This window comes from Somniosus microcephalus, chromosome 1 (genome assembly GCF_052327205.1).
Source record: "Somniosus microcephalus isolate GS21.2 chromosome 1, FLI_Smic_1.0, whole genome shotgun sequence".
Taxonomy (NCBI): domain Eukaryota; kingdom Metazoa; phylum Chordata; class Chondrichthyes; order Squaliformes; family Somniosidae; genus Somniosus; species Somniosus microcephalus.
In genome coordinates, this window is record NC_140987.1 from 2468551 (window position 1) to 2486051 (window position 17501).

Here is a 17501-nt window from a genome sequence, read left to right on the forward strand (position 1 = left end):
GAAAGTTCCCTGTTCTATCCTTTTTAGGTCCAAAGTGGATGACCTCACATTTGCCTACATTGAAATCCATTTGCCACCGTTTTGCCCATTCACTTAATCTATCGATATCCCTTTGTAATGTTATGCTTTCATCTACACTGCTTACAATGCCGCCTATCTTTGTGTCATTGGCAAATTTGGATATATGCCTTTCTATGTCATCATCTAAGTCGTTAATAAATACTGTGAATATTGCGACCCCCAACACAGATTCCTGCGGGACACCACTAGTCACGTCCTGCCAATTAGAGTACCTACCCATTGGGACTTTATCAAATGCCTTCTGGAAGTCCATAACATCCATCGACGTTCCCCTGTCCGCTACTTTAGTTACCTCCTCATAAAATTCAATCAGGTTTGTCAGGCATGACCTACCTTTCACAAATCCGTGCTGGCTCTCTCATCAACTGAAAATTTGCGATGTGTTCAGTTACCCTATCCTTAATTATAGACTCTAGTAATTTCCCGACAACTGATGTTAGGCTAACAGCTTTATAATTCCCTGGTTTGCCTCCCTCGCCATTCTTAAATAGCGGAGTAACATGCGCAATTTTCCAATCTAAAGGAATGGTTCCTGAATTGAGAGAACTTCGGAAGATTACAGTTGGGGCATAGAATCGTTACAGCACAGTAGGAGGCCTTTCGGCCCATTGAGCCCATGCCAGCTCTCTGCAAGAGCAATTCAGCTAGCTCCAATCCCATGCCCTTTCTCTGTTGCCCTGCAACTTTTTTTCCTTCAGCTACTTATCTAATTCCCTTTTGAAAGCCACGATTGAATCTGCCTCCACCACCCTTTCAGGCAGTGCATTCCAGATTCTAACCACTCGCTGCATAAAAAATATTTTCCTCATGTTGCCTTTGGATCTTCTGCCAATCACCTTAAATCTGTGTCCTCTGGTTATAAGAACATAAGAGATAGAAGCAGGAGTAGGCCATTTGGCCCTTTGAGCCTGCTCCGCCATTCAATAAGATCATGGCTGATCTTCTACCTCAATCTGCGCTATCCCCATATTTGGTTTTTATCCATTTATGGGATGTTGGTGTCGCTGGCAAGGCCAGCATTTATTGCCCATCCCTAATTGCCCTTGAGGTTGTGGTGAGCCGCCGCCTTGAACCGCTGCAGTCCGTGTGGTGAAGGTGCTCCCACAGTGCTGTTAGGGAGGGAGTTCCAGGATTTTGACCCAGCGACGATGAAGGATCGACTATATACTTCTAAGTCAGGATGGTGTGTGACTTGGAGGGGAACTTGGAGGTGGTGGTGTTCCCATGCGCCTGCTGCCCTTGTCCTTCTAGATGGTAGAGGTCGCGGGTTTGGGAGGTGCTGCCGAAGAAGCCTTGGCGAGTTGCTGCAGTGCATCTTGTAGATTGTACACACTGCAGCCACGGTACGCCGGTGGTGGAGGGAGTGAATGTTTAACGGGTGGATGGGGTGCCAATCAAGCGGGCTGCTTTGTCTTGGATGGTGTCGTGCTTCTTGAGTGTTGTTGGAGCTGCACTCAACCAGGCAAGTGGAGAGCTTTCCATCACAATCCTTACTTGTGCCTTGTAGATGGTGGAAAGGCTTTGGGGAGTCGGGAAGTGAGACACTTGCCGCAGAATACCTAGCCTCTGACCTCTTGTTGCCACAGTATTTATATAGTTGGTTCAGTTAAGTTTCTGGTTAATGGTGACCCCCCCAGGATGTTCATGGTGGGGGATTCGGCGATGGTAATGCCGTTGAATGTCAAGGGGCGGTGGTTAGACTCTCGCTTGTTGGAGATAGTCATTGCCTGGCACTTGTGTGGCGCAAATGTTACCCGCCACTTATCAGCCCAAGCCAGAACATCGTCCAGGTCTTGTTGCATGTGGGCATGGACTGCTTCATTATCTGAGGAGTTGTGATTGGCGTAGAACGCTGTGCAGTCATCAGCGAACATCCCCATTTCTGACCGTATGTTGGAGGGAAGGTCATTGATGAAGCAGCTGAAGATGGTTGGGCTGAGGATACTGCCCTGAGGAACTCCTGCAGCGATGTCCTGGGGCTGTGATGATTGACCTTCAACTACCACAACCATCTTCCTTTGTGCTGGGTATGATTCCAACCAGTGGAGAGATTTCCCCCTGATTCCCATTGACTTCAGTTTTACTAGGGCTCCTTGATATTCCTTGCTTCCTTTAATATTCAAAAATCTATCGATCCCAGCCTTGAATATACTCAATGACTGAGCCTCCACAGCCCTCTGGGGTAGAGAATTCCAAAGATTCACCACCGTCTGAGCGAAGAAATTTCTCCTCATCTCAGTCCTAAATGGCTGACCCCTTATTCTGAGACTGTGATCCCTGGTTCTAGACTCCCCAGCCAGGGGAAACATCTCTATCTATCCTGTCAAGCCCTGTAATAATTTTGTATGTTTCAATGAGATCTAAACTCTAGAGAATATAGGCCAAGGCTGCTCAATATATAGGCCTAGTCTACTCAGTTATAATAGGGAATAAAGAAATGGCAGAGAAATTAAACAAATACTTTGTGTCTGCCTTCATGGATTTCTTTGTCATTTCCTTATTCCCCATTATAATTTCTCCTGTCTCAGCCTGTAAGGAACCCACATTTACTTTCGCTAATCTTTGCCTTTTTACATACCTATAGAAGCTTTTACAGTCTGTTTTTATGTCTCTCGCTAGTTTACTCTCATTCTATTTTCCCTTTCTTTATCAATTTCTTGGTCCTCCTTTGCTGAATTCTAAAATCCTCCCAATCCTCAGGCTTACTACTCTTTTTGGCAACATTATACGCCTCTTCCTTTGATCTAATACTATCTTTAACTTCTCTTGTTAGCCACAGTTGGACCACTTTTGGCCCGGAAATAAGGGTTCTAAATTGGGGGAAGGCCGATTTTAATATGATAAGGCAGGATCTGGCCAAAGTGGACTGGGAGCAGCTGCTTATAGGAAAATCCACATCAAAACAGTGGGAGACTTTCAGAAGGGAAATAGAGAGAGTACAACGCCAACATGTTCCTGTAAAGGTCAAGGGTTGGGACCAACAAGCAAAGGGAACCTTGGATGACAAGGGATATACAAAAATGCATTAGAAATAAAAGGGGGGCTTTTGGCAGTTACAAAAGACTAAAGACAGAAGAAGCCCTAGAGGAGTATAAAAAGTGCAGGGGCATACTTAAAAAAGAAATTAGGAGGGCGAGGAGGGACCATGAAATAACACTGGCGAGCAAAATAAAGGAAAATCCTAAGATGTTTTATAAGTATATTAAGGGCAAGAGGATAACCAGGGAAAGGGTAGGGCCCATTAGGGACCAAAGTGGCAATCTGTGTGTAGAGCCAGAGGATGTAGGCGGGGTTTTAAATGAATTTTTTGCATCTATGTTCACTATGGAGAAAGACGATGCAGACATAGAAATCGGGCAAGGGGACTGTGACATACTCGAACATATTAGCATCGAGAGGGAGGAGGTGCTAGCGGTTTTAGCGGGCCAAAAAGTGGATAAATCCCCAGGCCCGGACGAGATGTATCCCAGGCTGCTGTGGGAGGCAAGGGAGGAGATTGCAGGGGCTCTGACACAAATTTTCAGAACCTCTCTGGCCACAGGGGATGTACCAGAGGACTGGAGAACAGCTAACGTAGTACCATTATTCAAGAAGGGTAGCAGGGATAAACCAGGGAATTACAGGCCAGTGAGTCTAACATCTGTGGTGGGGAAATTATTGGAAAAAATTCTGAGGGACAAAATTAATCTCCACTTGGAGAGGCAAGGATTAATCGGGGATAGTCAGCATGGCTTTGTCAAGGGTAAATCATGTCTAACAAATCTGATCGAATTTTTCGAGGGGGTGACTAGTGGGGTGGATGAGGGAAATGCTGTGGATGTGGTTTACATGGACTTCAGTAAAGCTTTTGACAAAGTCCCGCATAGGAAACTGGTCAAGAAGGTAAGAGCCCATGGGATCCAGGGTGCCTTGGCGCGTTGGATCCTAAACTGGCTGAGTGGCAGGAGGCAGAGGGTGATGGTCGAAGGTTGCCTTTGTGACTGGAAGCCTGTGTCCAGTGGGGTACCTCAGGGATCGGTGCTGGGTCCCTTATTGTTTGTGATCTACATAAATGATTTGGATGAGAATGTAAAAGGTATGATCAGTAAGTTCGCAGATGACATGAAAATTGGTGGGGTGGTAAATTGCGAGGAGGAAAGCCTCCAGCTACAGGACGATATTAACGGGTTGGTCAGATGGGCGGAAAAGTGGCAAATGGAATTTAACCCTGAAAAGTGCGAGGTGATGCATTTTGGACGGACAAATAAGGCAAGGGCATACACAATGAGTGGTAGGACCCTAGGAAGTACAGAGGGTCAGAGGGACCTTGGTGTACATGTACATAGATCCCTGAAGGCAGCGGAGCAGGTAGATAAGGTGGTTAAAAAGGCATATGGGATACTTGCCTTCATTAGCCGAAGCATAGAATATAAGAGCAGGGAGGTTATGATGGAGCTGTACAAAACGCTGTTGAGGCCACAGCTGGAGTACTGTGTGCAGTTCTGGTCGCCTCACTATAGGAAGGATGTGATTGCTTTGGAGAGGGTGCAGAGAAGATTCACCAGGATGTTACCTGGGATGGAGCGCCTCAGCTATGAAGAGAGGCTGGACAGGCTGGAGTTGTTTTCCTTGGAGCAGAGAAGGCTGAGGGGGGACCTGATTGAGGTGTACAAAATAATGAGGGGCATAGATAGGGTAGATAAAGAGGAACTTTTCCCCTTAGTGGGGGGGGTCAATAACAAGGGGGCATAGATTCAGGGTAAGGGGCAGGAGATTTAGAGGGGATTTGAGGAGGAACTTTTTCACCCAGAGGGTGGTTGGAATGTGGAACTCAATGCCTGAAAGGGTGGTGGAGGCAGGAACCCTCACAACATTCAAGAAGCATTTGGATGAGCACTTGAAATGCCATTGCATACAAGGCTATGGACCAAATGCTGGAAAATGGGATTAGACTGGACAGGGATGGATGGGCGGCGCAGACACGATGGGCCGAAGGGCCTCTTTCTGTGCTGTAAAAACTCTATGACTCTATGACTTTTCCTATGGGATTTTTGTGCCTTAAAGGAATGTATATTTGTTGTAAATTATGTATTAATTCTTTAAATGCTAGCCATTGCTTATCTACCATCGTACCTTTTAATGTAGTTTCCCAATCTACCTTAGCCAACTCGCCCCTCATACCTACAGTTTGCTTGTTTAGATTTAAGACCCTAGTTTCGGATTTAACTAAATCACTTTCAAACTCAATATAAAATTCTATCATACTGTATTATGGTCACTCTTCCCTAAAGGCCCCGTTACTACAAGGTTATTAATTAACCTTTTCTCATTGCACAATACTAGATCTAAAATAGCCTGTTCCCAAGTTGGTTTCTCAACATACTGATCTAGAAAACTATCTTGCATACATTCCATGAATTCATCCTCCACACTATTACTGCAAATTTGGTTTGCCCAGTCTACATGTAGATTAATGTCCCTCACGATTACTGTATTACCCTTGTTACATGCGCCTCCAATTTCCTGATTTATATCACATCTCTCTTTGATCCACACATTTAAACCTCTAATCTGTTCGTCCCTATGCCAATTTGCACGTTGCTCAGGTAACAATCCAGAGATTATTGCCTTTCAGGTTCTGCTTTTTAATTTGGATCCTAGAACCTCATTCCCAGTTCTATCTATGTTGTTGGGTCCTTCATGGACCACAACAACTGGATCCGCCCCCTCCCGCTCCAAGTTCTTCTCCAGCCGCGAGGAGATGTCTTTAACCTTGGCATCGGGCAGGCAACACAAACTTCGGAACTCTCGGTTGCAGCTGCAGAGAGCAGTATTTATGCCCCTGACTATACTGTCCCCTACCACAACTACATTCCCTTTTCCTAGAGGACAAGTTCATGGAATGCATTCGGGACAGTTTCCTTGAACAATTTGTCATGGAACCAACCAGGGAACAGGCTATTTTAGATCTTGTATTGTGTAATGAGACAGGGTTAATTAGCAATCTCATAGTAAAGGATCCTCTGGGGCAGAGTGATCATAATATGATAGAATTTCACATTAATTTTGAGAGTGACTTGCCTAAGTCCGAAACTAAAGTCTTAAACTTAAATAAAGCCATAGGTATGAGGGGCGAGTTGCCTAAGGTAGATTAGAAACATAGATTAAAAGATATGGCGGTAGATAATCAGTGGCTAGCTTTTAAAGCAATATTTAATAATTCTCAACAAAAATACATTCTATTGAGAAACAAAATTCCACGAGAAAAGTGATCCAACCGTGGCTAACTAAAGAAGTTAAGGATAGCATTAGATCGAAAGAAGAAGCTTATAATGTTGCAAAGAATAATAGTGAGCCTGAGCATTGGGAGAGTTTCAGAAACCAGCAAAGGTTGACCAAAAAATTGATAAGTGGAAAAAATAGAATGAGAAAAAACCAGCAAATATAAAAGCAGATTGTAAGAGTTTCTACAAGTATGTAAAAAGGAAAAGAGTAGCAAAAGTAAACATTGGTCCCTTAGAGGCTGAGACAGGAGAAATTATTATGGGCAATAAGGAAATGGCAGAAACGTTAAGCAAATATTTTGTACCTGTCTTCACAGTAGAAGACACAAAATGTCCTGGCCAATATTTATCCCTCACTCAACATGACAAAAACAGTTTATCTGGTCATTATCACATTGCTGTTTGTGGGACCTTGCTGTGCGCAAATTGGCTGTCGCGTTTCCCACATTACAACAGTGACTACACTCCAAAAGTACTTCACTGGCTGTAAAGCGCTTTGGTTGTGAAGGGTGCTATATAAATGTAGGTCTTTCTTTTACTTATGTTAATTTTATTGAGTCCCTGTCCCTGATTCAGTATTCGTTTCCTTGGGATTTCCAGCATGCTATCCTCTTCCTCTACTGCAAAGTAATTATTCAACATGTCTGCCATTTTCTTATTATCATTGACAGTATTACCCCCTTCAGTTTTTAAGGGGCCAACATTGCTCCTGACTACCCTCTTTTTCCTAATATAATTGTAAAAATTTCTTGTGTTGATTTTGATATCCCTTACAAGTTTCTTTTCATACTCCCTTTTTGTAGCTCTTACTATCTGTTTTGTGACACTTTGCTATTCTTTGTATCTTTCCCATTGGCAAGTAAAGCTCCTGCCCCTCGGGTGTAAAAACATAGAAAAATAGGAGCAGGAGTAGGCCATTCGGCCCTTCGAGTCTGCTCCGCCATTCAGTATGATCATGGCTGATTATCTCAATATATTCCTGCTCTCTCCCCATACCCCTTGATGCCTTTTGTGTCTAGAAATCTATCTATCTCCTTAAATATATTCAGTGACTTGGCCTCCACAGCCTTCTGTGGTAGAGAATTCCACAGATTCACCACCCTCTTGAGTGAAGAAATTTCTCCTCATCTCAGTCCTAAATGTCCTACCCCGTATCCTGCGACTGTGACCCCTTGTTCTAGACCCCCCAGCCAGGGGAAACATCCTCCCTGCATCCAGTCTGTCTAGCCCTGTCAGAATCTTATACGTTTCAATGAGATCCCCTCTCATTCTTCTAAACTCTGGTGAATACAGGCCTAGTCGACCCAACCTCTCCTCATACGACAGTCCTGCCAGCCTAGGAATCAGTCTGGTGAACCTTCGCTGCACTCCCTCTAAATAAACTGGTTCTGTATTACATTAAGTTCTTTTTTGAACACCTCCCACTGATCTTGTCATTTTATCCATTAACAGATTTGCCCAGATTACTATGAACAATCTCTGTTGAACTCAGCCTTGCCTAAAACTAGAATCTTAGCTGTTTTGCGTTTCTCCCTTTCAAACGCTACGTTGAACACGATCATGTTATGATCGCTGTTGGATAAATGATCACGCACAGTTAGGCTGTTACTAAATCTGACTAATTACTCATTACTAAATCTAATATGGCTTGCCCCCTTGTTGCCTTTGGGACATATTGTTGGCGAAAACTATCCCGGACACACTCAAGAAATTCACTATCTTTCTGACAGGTGCTAGTCTGCTTTTCCTAATCTATATGAAAGTTAAAATCCCCCATTAAAACCATTCTGCCTTTACTACGCACTTGTCTAATCTCTGCATTTATACAATCTAGCACTTCACAACTGCTACTAGGGAGCCTATACACAACTCCCACTACAGTCTTAAATCCTTTCCTATTTCTTAATTCTACCCATAAAGTCTCCACTACCTGCTTACCTCTCGTTCTTTCCTCTCTTATCATTGAAGTGATTTCATCCTTAATCACTAAGGCACATCTACCAGTTTCCCTATCTTTCCTGTAGACCTTATAACTTGGTATATTTAGTTCCCAGTCCTGACTGTCTTCCAGCCATGTCTCAGTAATGGCTACCATGTCGTACCCTCCAAGTTGAATTCGCACCTGCAGTTCATTCAGTTTATTCCTTGTACTCCGTGCGTTTGTATAAAGAATGCTTGTGTGGGCCACACACCCTAACCTGTCCTTCAGCTCTAATGTTTTACTCACGTGTTTCTTATTTCTCTCTCCTGGTTTAATCACTTCACATCTTTTAGTTTTCCCTTTGCCTGTGGTGCCTGAAGCACAATTTTTGACTGTTGCTGTACTCTCTTCCCTTTTGTTTGTTTTTGAACTATTATTTGTACTACAATTTCCACCTGAGCCCTTCTCCCACCCCCGTTTTCTAGTTTGAAGTCCTTGTGACCACCTTATTTATCCTTTCCACTAGGACCCTGGTCCAGCCCAGTTCAGGTGGAGCCCGTCCCAACGGTACAATTCCTTCCTGTCCCAATACTGGTGCCAGTGCCCCATGAAATGTAATCCCTCTTTTCCACACCACTCCACGTGTTCACCTCCCTAATCTGATTATCCCTATGCCAATTTTCACGTGGCTCAGGTAGTAATCCAGAGATTATAACCCTTGAGGTCCTGTTTGTTAATTTAGCTCCTAGTTTCTGGTACTCCCCAAACAGGACACCTTGTCGACTCTTCCCTATGTTGTTGGTCCCAACATGGACCACAACAACTGGATCCTCCCCCTCCCTCTCCAGTGTCCTTTCAGGCCGGTTGGAGATGTCCCTCACCCTGGCACCAGGTAGGCAACATATCATGTAGGACACTCGATCTTGCTTCAGTTACGTTGATAGACTGGAGAAGCTGGGGTTGTTCTCCTTAGAGCAGAGGAGATTGAGAGGAGATTTGATATAGAGGTGATCAAAATCATGAGGGACCTGGACAGAGTAGTTAGAGAAACTGTTCCCATTGGCAAAAGGGTCAAGAACCAGAGGACACGGATTTAAGGTGATTGGCAAAAGAACCAAAGGCGACGTTAAAAAAAAAAAAAAAAAAAAAAAAAAAAAAAAACTTTTTTATGCAGCGAGTGGTTAGGATCTGGAAGGGTGGTTGAGGCAGATTCAGTCACGGCTTTCAAAAGGGAATTGGATAAGTATCTAAAGGAAATAAATTTGCAGGGCTATGGGGAAAGGGCGGGGGAGTGGGACTAGCTGAAGTGCTCTTAGAGAGCCAGCACGGGCTCGATGGACCGAATGGCCTTATTCCGTGCTGTAACCATTCTATGATTGCCTAACAAAAATCTGTGGATCTCAGTCTTGAAAGAAAATAAAAGAAAGAAAGCTCCAATTAACCCACAGCTTTTTGAGGGTTTGTGGGGGGGGGGGCGAAGAGTTTCAGATTTCCACTACCCTTTGTGTGAAAAGTACTTACTGATTTCCCACCTAAGTGGCCAAGCCTAGAATTATGTGTACGCTCACTGCATTACTCACTGCCTTGCGGCATTGCTTGCTGCCGCACTACCTCTGATGTCGCCTCCTTCAGAACTGAGATGTGAAATCAGAACAAAACCTTATTCTCCGCAGGACGGCATGAGTACTTGCCTGCATGGTGATTTTCCTCCTTCCTTTCCTCCACTTTGAGCTGTGCTGAGTATGAAGGCTGTAATGATGGTAACAAACATTTAGTGCAGCGCAAGAGGAAAGGCCTTCTTACAAGGCGTTGTTCACTGTCATGGATGTGATGAATGTTGAGAGTGGCCTGTTTGGCATCACTGGCTAATGGGGGTTTATCTTGTTTCCTGGCAGGTCGTGCAGCACTGTGTGAGCTGTCTGGGAGCTGTAGTGAACAGAGTAACTCACAATTACAAGTTTGTGTGGGCCTGTTTCAATAGGTATTATGGTAAGTAGCCCTTCCTATTCTTCCTACCAAAATGCACCACCTCACACTTATCTACAGTATATTGAAATTCATTTGCCAATTACATGCCCATTCTGCAAGCCTATCAATTCATATCGATGGGAGGAAAACCCCTAAAGCTGTACGTTTAAGGTAGTAGCATCCAGATGCTAGTATCCCTGATGGCTCAGTACATGATAAGGCATAATGTTCAAAGCCATGCTGGCCATCTCTGCTCTGGTCTCTGTTAGGGCTCTATAATTACCACAATTGGCACCTGCATCTCCTTTACTATAGAGGAGAAGTCAGCCAGTTCCTGCTTCTGTTTGCTGAAACGTCTTTGCGCGCAGTTATGTGAACATCAGATGAGCTCGCGCCATGCAGGCTCGCGCCGTGCGGGCTCCCCCCCCCGCCCCCCCCTCGCGCCGTGCGGGCTCTCACTGTCTAGGCTTGCACATGAGCTCTGAGCACAGAAAGAGGCCACTTGGCCCATTGTGCAGGTGCTAGCTCCACAGTGGCATTATCTACTCGAACCTCACTTCCCTGAACTGTCTCCACAGCCTACAATATTTTTCCTCATCTCTTTCTTAAGAGTTGCGATTGACTCAGCTTTAGTAGCCATTTTCAAACTTGAGTAACACTTTGTGAAAAACATTCTTTTTGATCTCCTGCTTTCAAACCTTTTCATAACTTTGAGCTTTTCTATTAGATTTCCACTTACCCTTTTCAGCTCTCTAGTGTGGGACTGGCCACATGTAGTCTAGACCAGGTAGGGGTGAACGGTTCCATAAGAAATAGGAGCCATTCAATAAAATCATGGCTGATCATCGACCTCAACTCCACTTTCCTGCTCAATCTCCCTATCCCTTGATTCCCCTAGAGTCCAAAAATCTATCTATCTCAGCCCTGAATATACTCAAAGACTCAACATCCACAGCCCTCTGGGACAGAGAATTCCAAAGATTCACAACCCTCTGAGGGAAGAGATTCCTCCTTATCTCGGTCTTAAATGGCCGACCCCTTATCCTGAGACTATGCCACTAGTTCTAGACACTCCAGCCAGGGGAAACAACCTCTCAGCATCGACCCTGTCAATCCCCCTCAGAATCTTGTATGTTTCAATGAGATAGAATCATAGAATGGTTACAGCACGGAAGAAGGCCATTCGACTCGTCGAGCCTGTGCCGACTCTCAGCTAGTCCCACTCCCCTGTAGCCCTGCAAATTTTTTCCCTTCAGATACTTATCCAACTTGCTTTTGAAAGATAAGATTAAGTCTGCCTCCACCACCATTTCAGGCAGTGCATTCCAGATCCTAACCACTCGCTGCGTAAAAAAGTTTTTCCTCATGTCGCCTTTGGTTCTTTTGCCAATCACCTTAAATCTGTGTCCTCTGGTTCTCTACCCTTCTGCCAATGGGAACAGTTTCTCTCTATCTACTCTGTCCAGACCCCTCATGATTTTGAACACCTCTAACAAATCTGTTCTCAATCTTCTCTGCTCCAAGGAGAACAACCCCAGCTTCTTCAATCTATCAACGTAACTGAAGTCCCTCTTTCCTGGAATCATTCTCGTAAATGTTTTCTGCACCCTCGCTAAGGCCTTCACATCCTTCCTAAAGTGTGGTGCCCAGAATTGGACCCAATACTCCAGTTGGGGCCAAACCAGTGTTTTATACAGGTTCTTCATAATTTCCACACTTTTGTACTCGATGCCTCTATTTATGAAGCCCAGGATCCCGTAAGCCTTTTTAACTGCTTTCTCAACCGGCCCTGCCACCTTCAAATATGATGGCAAATTTCTGAGACGTGCAAAAATAGGGCAGTAATAGTAGGAACTTTCAACTTCCCTAATATTAACTGAGATAAAATTAGTGTGAAAGGTATAGAGGGAGCAGAATTCTTAAAATGCATTCAGGAGAACTTTTTTAGCCAGTACATAGCAAGCCCAACAAGAGAGAGGGCGGTTCTGGACCTAGCTTTAGGGAATGAAGCTGGGCAGGTGGAAAGGGTATCAGTGGGAGAGCATATTGGTGGTAGTGATCATAATTCAGTTAGATTTAGCGTAGTTATGGACAAGGATAGACCAGGAATAAAAGTTCTCAATTGGGGAAAAGTTAATTTTACTAAGCTGAGATGTGATTTAGCCAAAGTGGACTGGAGACAGAAACTTGAAGGTAAATCAGAGGCATTCAAGGAGGAGATTGTGAGGTTTCAGAGCAAGTATGTTCCCTTACAGAAAAAGGGTGGGACTAACAAATCTAGAGCTCCCTGGATGTCCAGGGGTATACAAGGGTAGGATAAAGAATAAAATGGAACCTTATGACAGATACCAAGGGCTCAATACTGCAGAAACCCTAGAGGAGTATAGAAAGTGCAGGGGTGAAATTAAAAAGGAAATTAGGAAAGCAAAGAGAGGGCATGAAAAATATTGGCAAGGAAAACTCAAAGATATTTTATAAATACATTAAGAGCAAGAGGATAACTAAATTAAGAGTAGGGCATATTAGGGACCATAAAGGTAACCTGTGTGTGAAGGCAGAAGACATGGGTATGGTTCTTAATGAATACTTTGCATCTGTTTTCACGAGAGAGGGACGATGCAGACATTGCAATCGGAGGAGGAGTGTGAAATATTAGATGAAATAAACATAGTGAAAAAGGAAGTCTTAAGGGGTTTAGCATCTTTGAAAGTGGATAAATCCCCAGGCCCGGACGAAATGTATCCCAAACTGTTAAGAAAAGTAAGAGAAGAACTAGCGGAGGCTCTGACCATCATTTTCCAATCCTCTCTGGCTACAGGTGTGGTACTGGAGGACTGCTAATGTGCTACCATTGTTCAGAAAGCGAGAAAGGGATACACTGAGTAATTGCAGGCCAGTCAGCCTAACCTCGGTGGTAGGAAAATTATTGGAAAAAATTCTGAGGGACAGGATATATCTTCATATGGAAAGACACGGATTAATCAAGGATAGTCAGCACGGATTTGTTATGGGAAGGTCGTGTCTGACTAACTTGATTGAATTTTTTGAGGCGGTAACAAGGAGGATAGATGAGGGTAGTGCGTTTGATGTAGTCTATATGGATTTTAGCAAGGCTTTCGATAAGGTCCCACATGGCAGACTGGTCACGAAAGTAAAAGCCCATAGGCTCCAAGGCAAAGTGGCAAGTTGGATCCAAAATTGGCTCAGAGGCAGGAAACATAGGGTAATGGTCGAAGGGTGTTTTTGTGACTGGAAGGCTGTTTCCAGTGGGGTTCCGCAGGGCTCAGTACTGGGTCCTTTGCTTTTTGTGGTATATATCAATGATTTGGACTTGAATGTAGGAAGTATGATTAAGAAGCTTGAAGATGATACAAAAATTGTCCTTGTGGTTGATGAAGAAGAAGAAAGCTGGAGACTGCAGGAAGATATCAATGGACTGGTCAGGTGGGCAGAACAGTGGCAGATGGAATTAAATCCGGAGAAGTGTTAGGTAATTCATTTGGGGAGGCCTAACAAGGCAAGGCAGAGGATCAGAGGGACCTTGGAGTGCATCTCCACAGATCCCTGAAGGTAGCAGGACAGGTAGATAAGGTGGTTAAGAAGGCATACAGGAAACTTGCCTTTATTAGCTGCGGCATAGAATATAAGAGCAGGGGGGTTATGCTTGAACTGTATAAAACACTAGTTAGGCCACAGCTAGAATACTGTGTGCAGTTCTGGTCATTACAGGAAGGATGTGATTGCACTAGAGGGGGTGCAGAGGAGATTTACGAGGATGTTGCCTGGGCTGGGGAATTTTAGCTATGAGGAAACATTGGATAGGCTGGGGTTGTTTTCTTTGGAACAGAGGAGACTGAGGGGAGACTTAATTGAGGTGTGTAGAATTATGAGGGGCCTAGATAGAGTGGATAGGAAGGACCTATTTTCCTTAGCAGAGGGGTCGATAACCAGGGGGCACAGATTTAAAGTAATTGGTCGAAGGTTTAGAGGGGATTTGAGGAGAAATGTTTTCACCCAGAGGGTGGTGGGGGTCTGGAACTCACTGCCTGAAAGGGTGGTAGAGGCAGAAACTCTCATCACATTTAAAAAGTACTTGGATATGCACTTGAAGTGCCGTAACCTACAGGGCTACGGACAAAAAGCTGGTAAGTGAGATTAGGGTGGAGAGCTCTTTGTCGGGCATCACGGACAAGGTGGGCCGAATGGCGGCATCCTGTGCTGTAAATTTTTATGATTCTATGATTCTCTCTGTTCGTGCGCCCCCTTTAGGATTGTACCATTTAGTTTATACTGTATGTCCTCTCATTCTTTCTACCAAAATGTATCACTTCACACTTTTCTGCGTTAAATTTCATCTGCCACCTGTCCGCCCATTTCACCAGCCTGTTTATGCCTTCCTGAAGTCTATCACTCTCCTCCTCACTGTTCACTATACTTCCAAGTTTCGTCTCATCCACAAATTTTGAAATTGTGCCCTGTACACCCACGCCCAAGTCATTAATATATATCAAGAAGAGCAGTGGTCCTGGAACCGACCCCTGGGGAACACCACTGTATACCTTCCTCCAGTCCGAAAAACAACCGTTCACCACTACTCTGTTTCCTGTCACTTAGCCAATTCCGTATCCATGCTGCCACTGTCCCTTTTATTCCATGGGCTTCAACTTTGCTGGCGAGTATTATGTGGTACTTTGTGAAATGCCTTTTGGAAATCCATGTACACTACGTCAACCGCATTACCCTCATCAATCCTCTCTCTTAGCTCATCAAAAAACTCAATCAAGTTGGTTAAACACGATTTGCCTTCAACAAATCCATGCTGGCTTTCCTTAATTAATCCAAGTGACTTAATTTTGCCCCTGATTACTGTTTCTAAAAGCTTCCCCACCACCGAGGTTAAACTGACTGGCCTGTAGTTCCTGGGTGTATCTTTACACCCTTTTTTGAACAATGGTGTAACATTTGCAATTCTCCAGTCCTCTGGCACCACCCCCCGCCCGCCCCCCCCCCCTCCCCGCAGTATCTATGGAGGATTGGAATATAATGGCCAGTACCTCCACGATTTCCGCCCTCAATTCCCTCTGCTTCCCATCCGCTCCTGGTGATTTATCTACTTTAAATACAGCCAGCCTTTCTAATAACTCTATCAATTTTTATGCTATCAAGTGTCTTCACTATGTCTATGGCAGCGTCCTCTTTCTTGGTGAAGACAGATGCAAAGTACTCATTTAGCACCTCAGCCATACCCACTGCCTCCATGCATAGGTCTTTTTGGTCCCTAATCAGCCCCACCCCTCCTCGTACTACCCTTTTACTATTTATATGCCTATTTACACCTCTCATTCTTCTAAACTCCAGAGAGTATAGGCAATTCTACGCAATCTCTCATCATTGGACAACGCTCTCATCCCAGGAATCAATCCAGTGAACTTTCGTTGCACCACCTCCAGGGCAAGTACTGTATCTCCTTCCTTCGATGAGACCAAAACTGTGCACAGTACTCCAGGTGTGGTCTCACCAAGGCCATGTACAATTGCAGCAAGAGTTCCTTATTCTCATACTCCAACCCTCTTGCAATAAAGGCCAACATGCCATTTGCCTTCCTTATTGCTTGCTGTACCTGCATGCTACTTTTCTGTGTTTCTTGCACGAGGCCACCCAAATCTCTCTGGACACCAACATTTAAAAATTATTCACCATGTAAAAAATACTGTTTTTCTATTCTTCCTACCAAAGTGAATAACCTCACATTTCCCTACATTATACTCCATCTGCCACCTTACTGCCTAGGGTACTTAAGGAAGTGGCCCTAGAAATAGTAGATGCATTGCTGGTCATCTTCCAAAATTCTATAGACTCTGGAACAGTTCCCATGGATTGGAGGGTAGCTAATGTTACCCCACTATTCAAAAAAGGTGGTAGAGAGAAAATGGGGAATTATAGACTGGTAAGCCTGACATCAGTAGTGGGGAAAATGCTAGAGTCAATTATAAAAGATGTAATAGCAGAGCACTTGGAAAACAGTGACAGGATCGGACAAAGTCAACATGGATTTACAAAAGGTAGATCGTGCTTGACTAATCTACTGGAATATTTTGAGGATGTAACTGGTAGAATAGATAAGGGAGAACCAGTGGATGTGGTGTATTTGGACTTTCAGAAGGCTTTCAATAAGGTCCCGCATAAGAGATTAGCGTGTAAAGTTAAGGCACGTGGGATTGGGGGCAAGGTACTGACTTGGATAGAGAACTGGTTGGCAGACAGGAAGCAAAGAGTTGGAATAAACGGGTCGTTTTCCGAGTGGCAGGCAGTGACTAGTGGGGTACCGCAGGGATCGGTCCAAGGACCCCAGCTATTCACAATATATATTAATGATCTAGACGAGGGAACTAGATGTAATATCTCCAAGTTTGCAGACGACACAAAGCTGGGTGGGCGTGTGTGCTGTGAGGAGGATGCCGAGAAACTCCAGTATGATTTGGACAGGTTCGGTGATTGGGCAAATGCATGGCAGCTGCAGTATAATGTGGATAAATGTGAGGTTATCCACTTTGGTGGCAAAAACAGGAAGGCAGATTATTATCTGAACAGCAATAGATTGGGAGAAGGGGAAGTGCAACGAGACCTGGGTGACCTTGTGCACCAGTCGCTAAAGGTAAGCATGCAGGTGCAGCAGGCGGTTAAGAAGGCAAATGGCTTTCGTAGCGCGAGGGTTTGAGTACAGGAACAAGGATGTCTTGCTGCAGTTGTACAGGGCCTTGGTGAGACCACACCTTGAGTATTTTGTGCAGTTTTGGTCGCCTTATCTGAGGAAGGATGTTCTTGCCATGGAGGGAGTGCAGTGAAGATTCACCAGACTGATAGCTGGGATGGCAGGAATGATGTATGAGGAGAGATTGGGTCGATTGGGCTTATACTCGCTGGAGTTTAGAAGAATGAGAGGGGATCTCATTGAAACTTATAAAATTCTAACAGGACTGGACAGACTAGATGCAGGAAGGAGGTTCCCGATGGTGGGGGAGTCCAGAACCAGGGGTCACAGTCTAAGGATAAGGGGTAAGCCATTTAGGACAGAGATGAGGAATTTCTTCACCCAGAGAGTGGTGAACCTGTGGAATTCTCTACCACAGAAGGCAGTTGAGGCTAATTCATTAAATATATTCAAGAAGGAGTTAGATATTTTTCTTAAAGCTAAAGGGATCAAGGGATATGGGGAGAAAGCAGAGACAGGGTACTGAGTTTGGATGATCAGCCATGATCTCATTGAA

At 44.4% G+C, this 17501-nt stretch overlaps 1 protein-coding gene across 1 annotated transcript in view; it reads left to right on the plus strand.

The window, feature by feature from the left end:
• LOC147123888 (nipped-B-like protein) overlaps nucleotides 1–17501 on the plus strand; it is an 832420-nt gene that overhangs the window by 714180 nt on the left and 100739 nt on the right. The window contains 1 exon segment of the mRNA XM_085963154.1: nucleotides 10161–10254. Coding sequence (XP_085819280.1) covers nucleotides 10161–10254 — 94 coding nt within the window.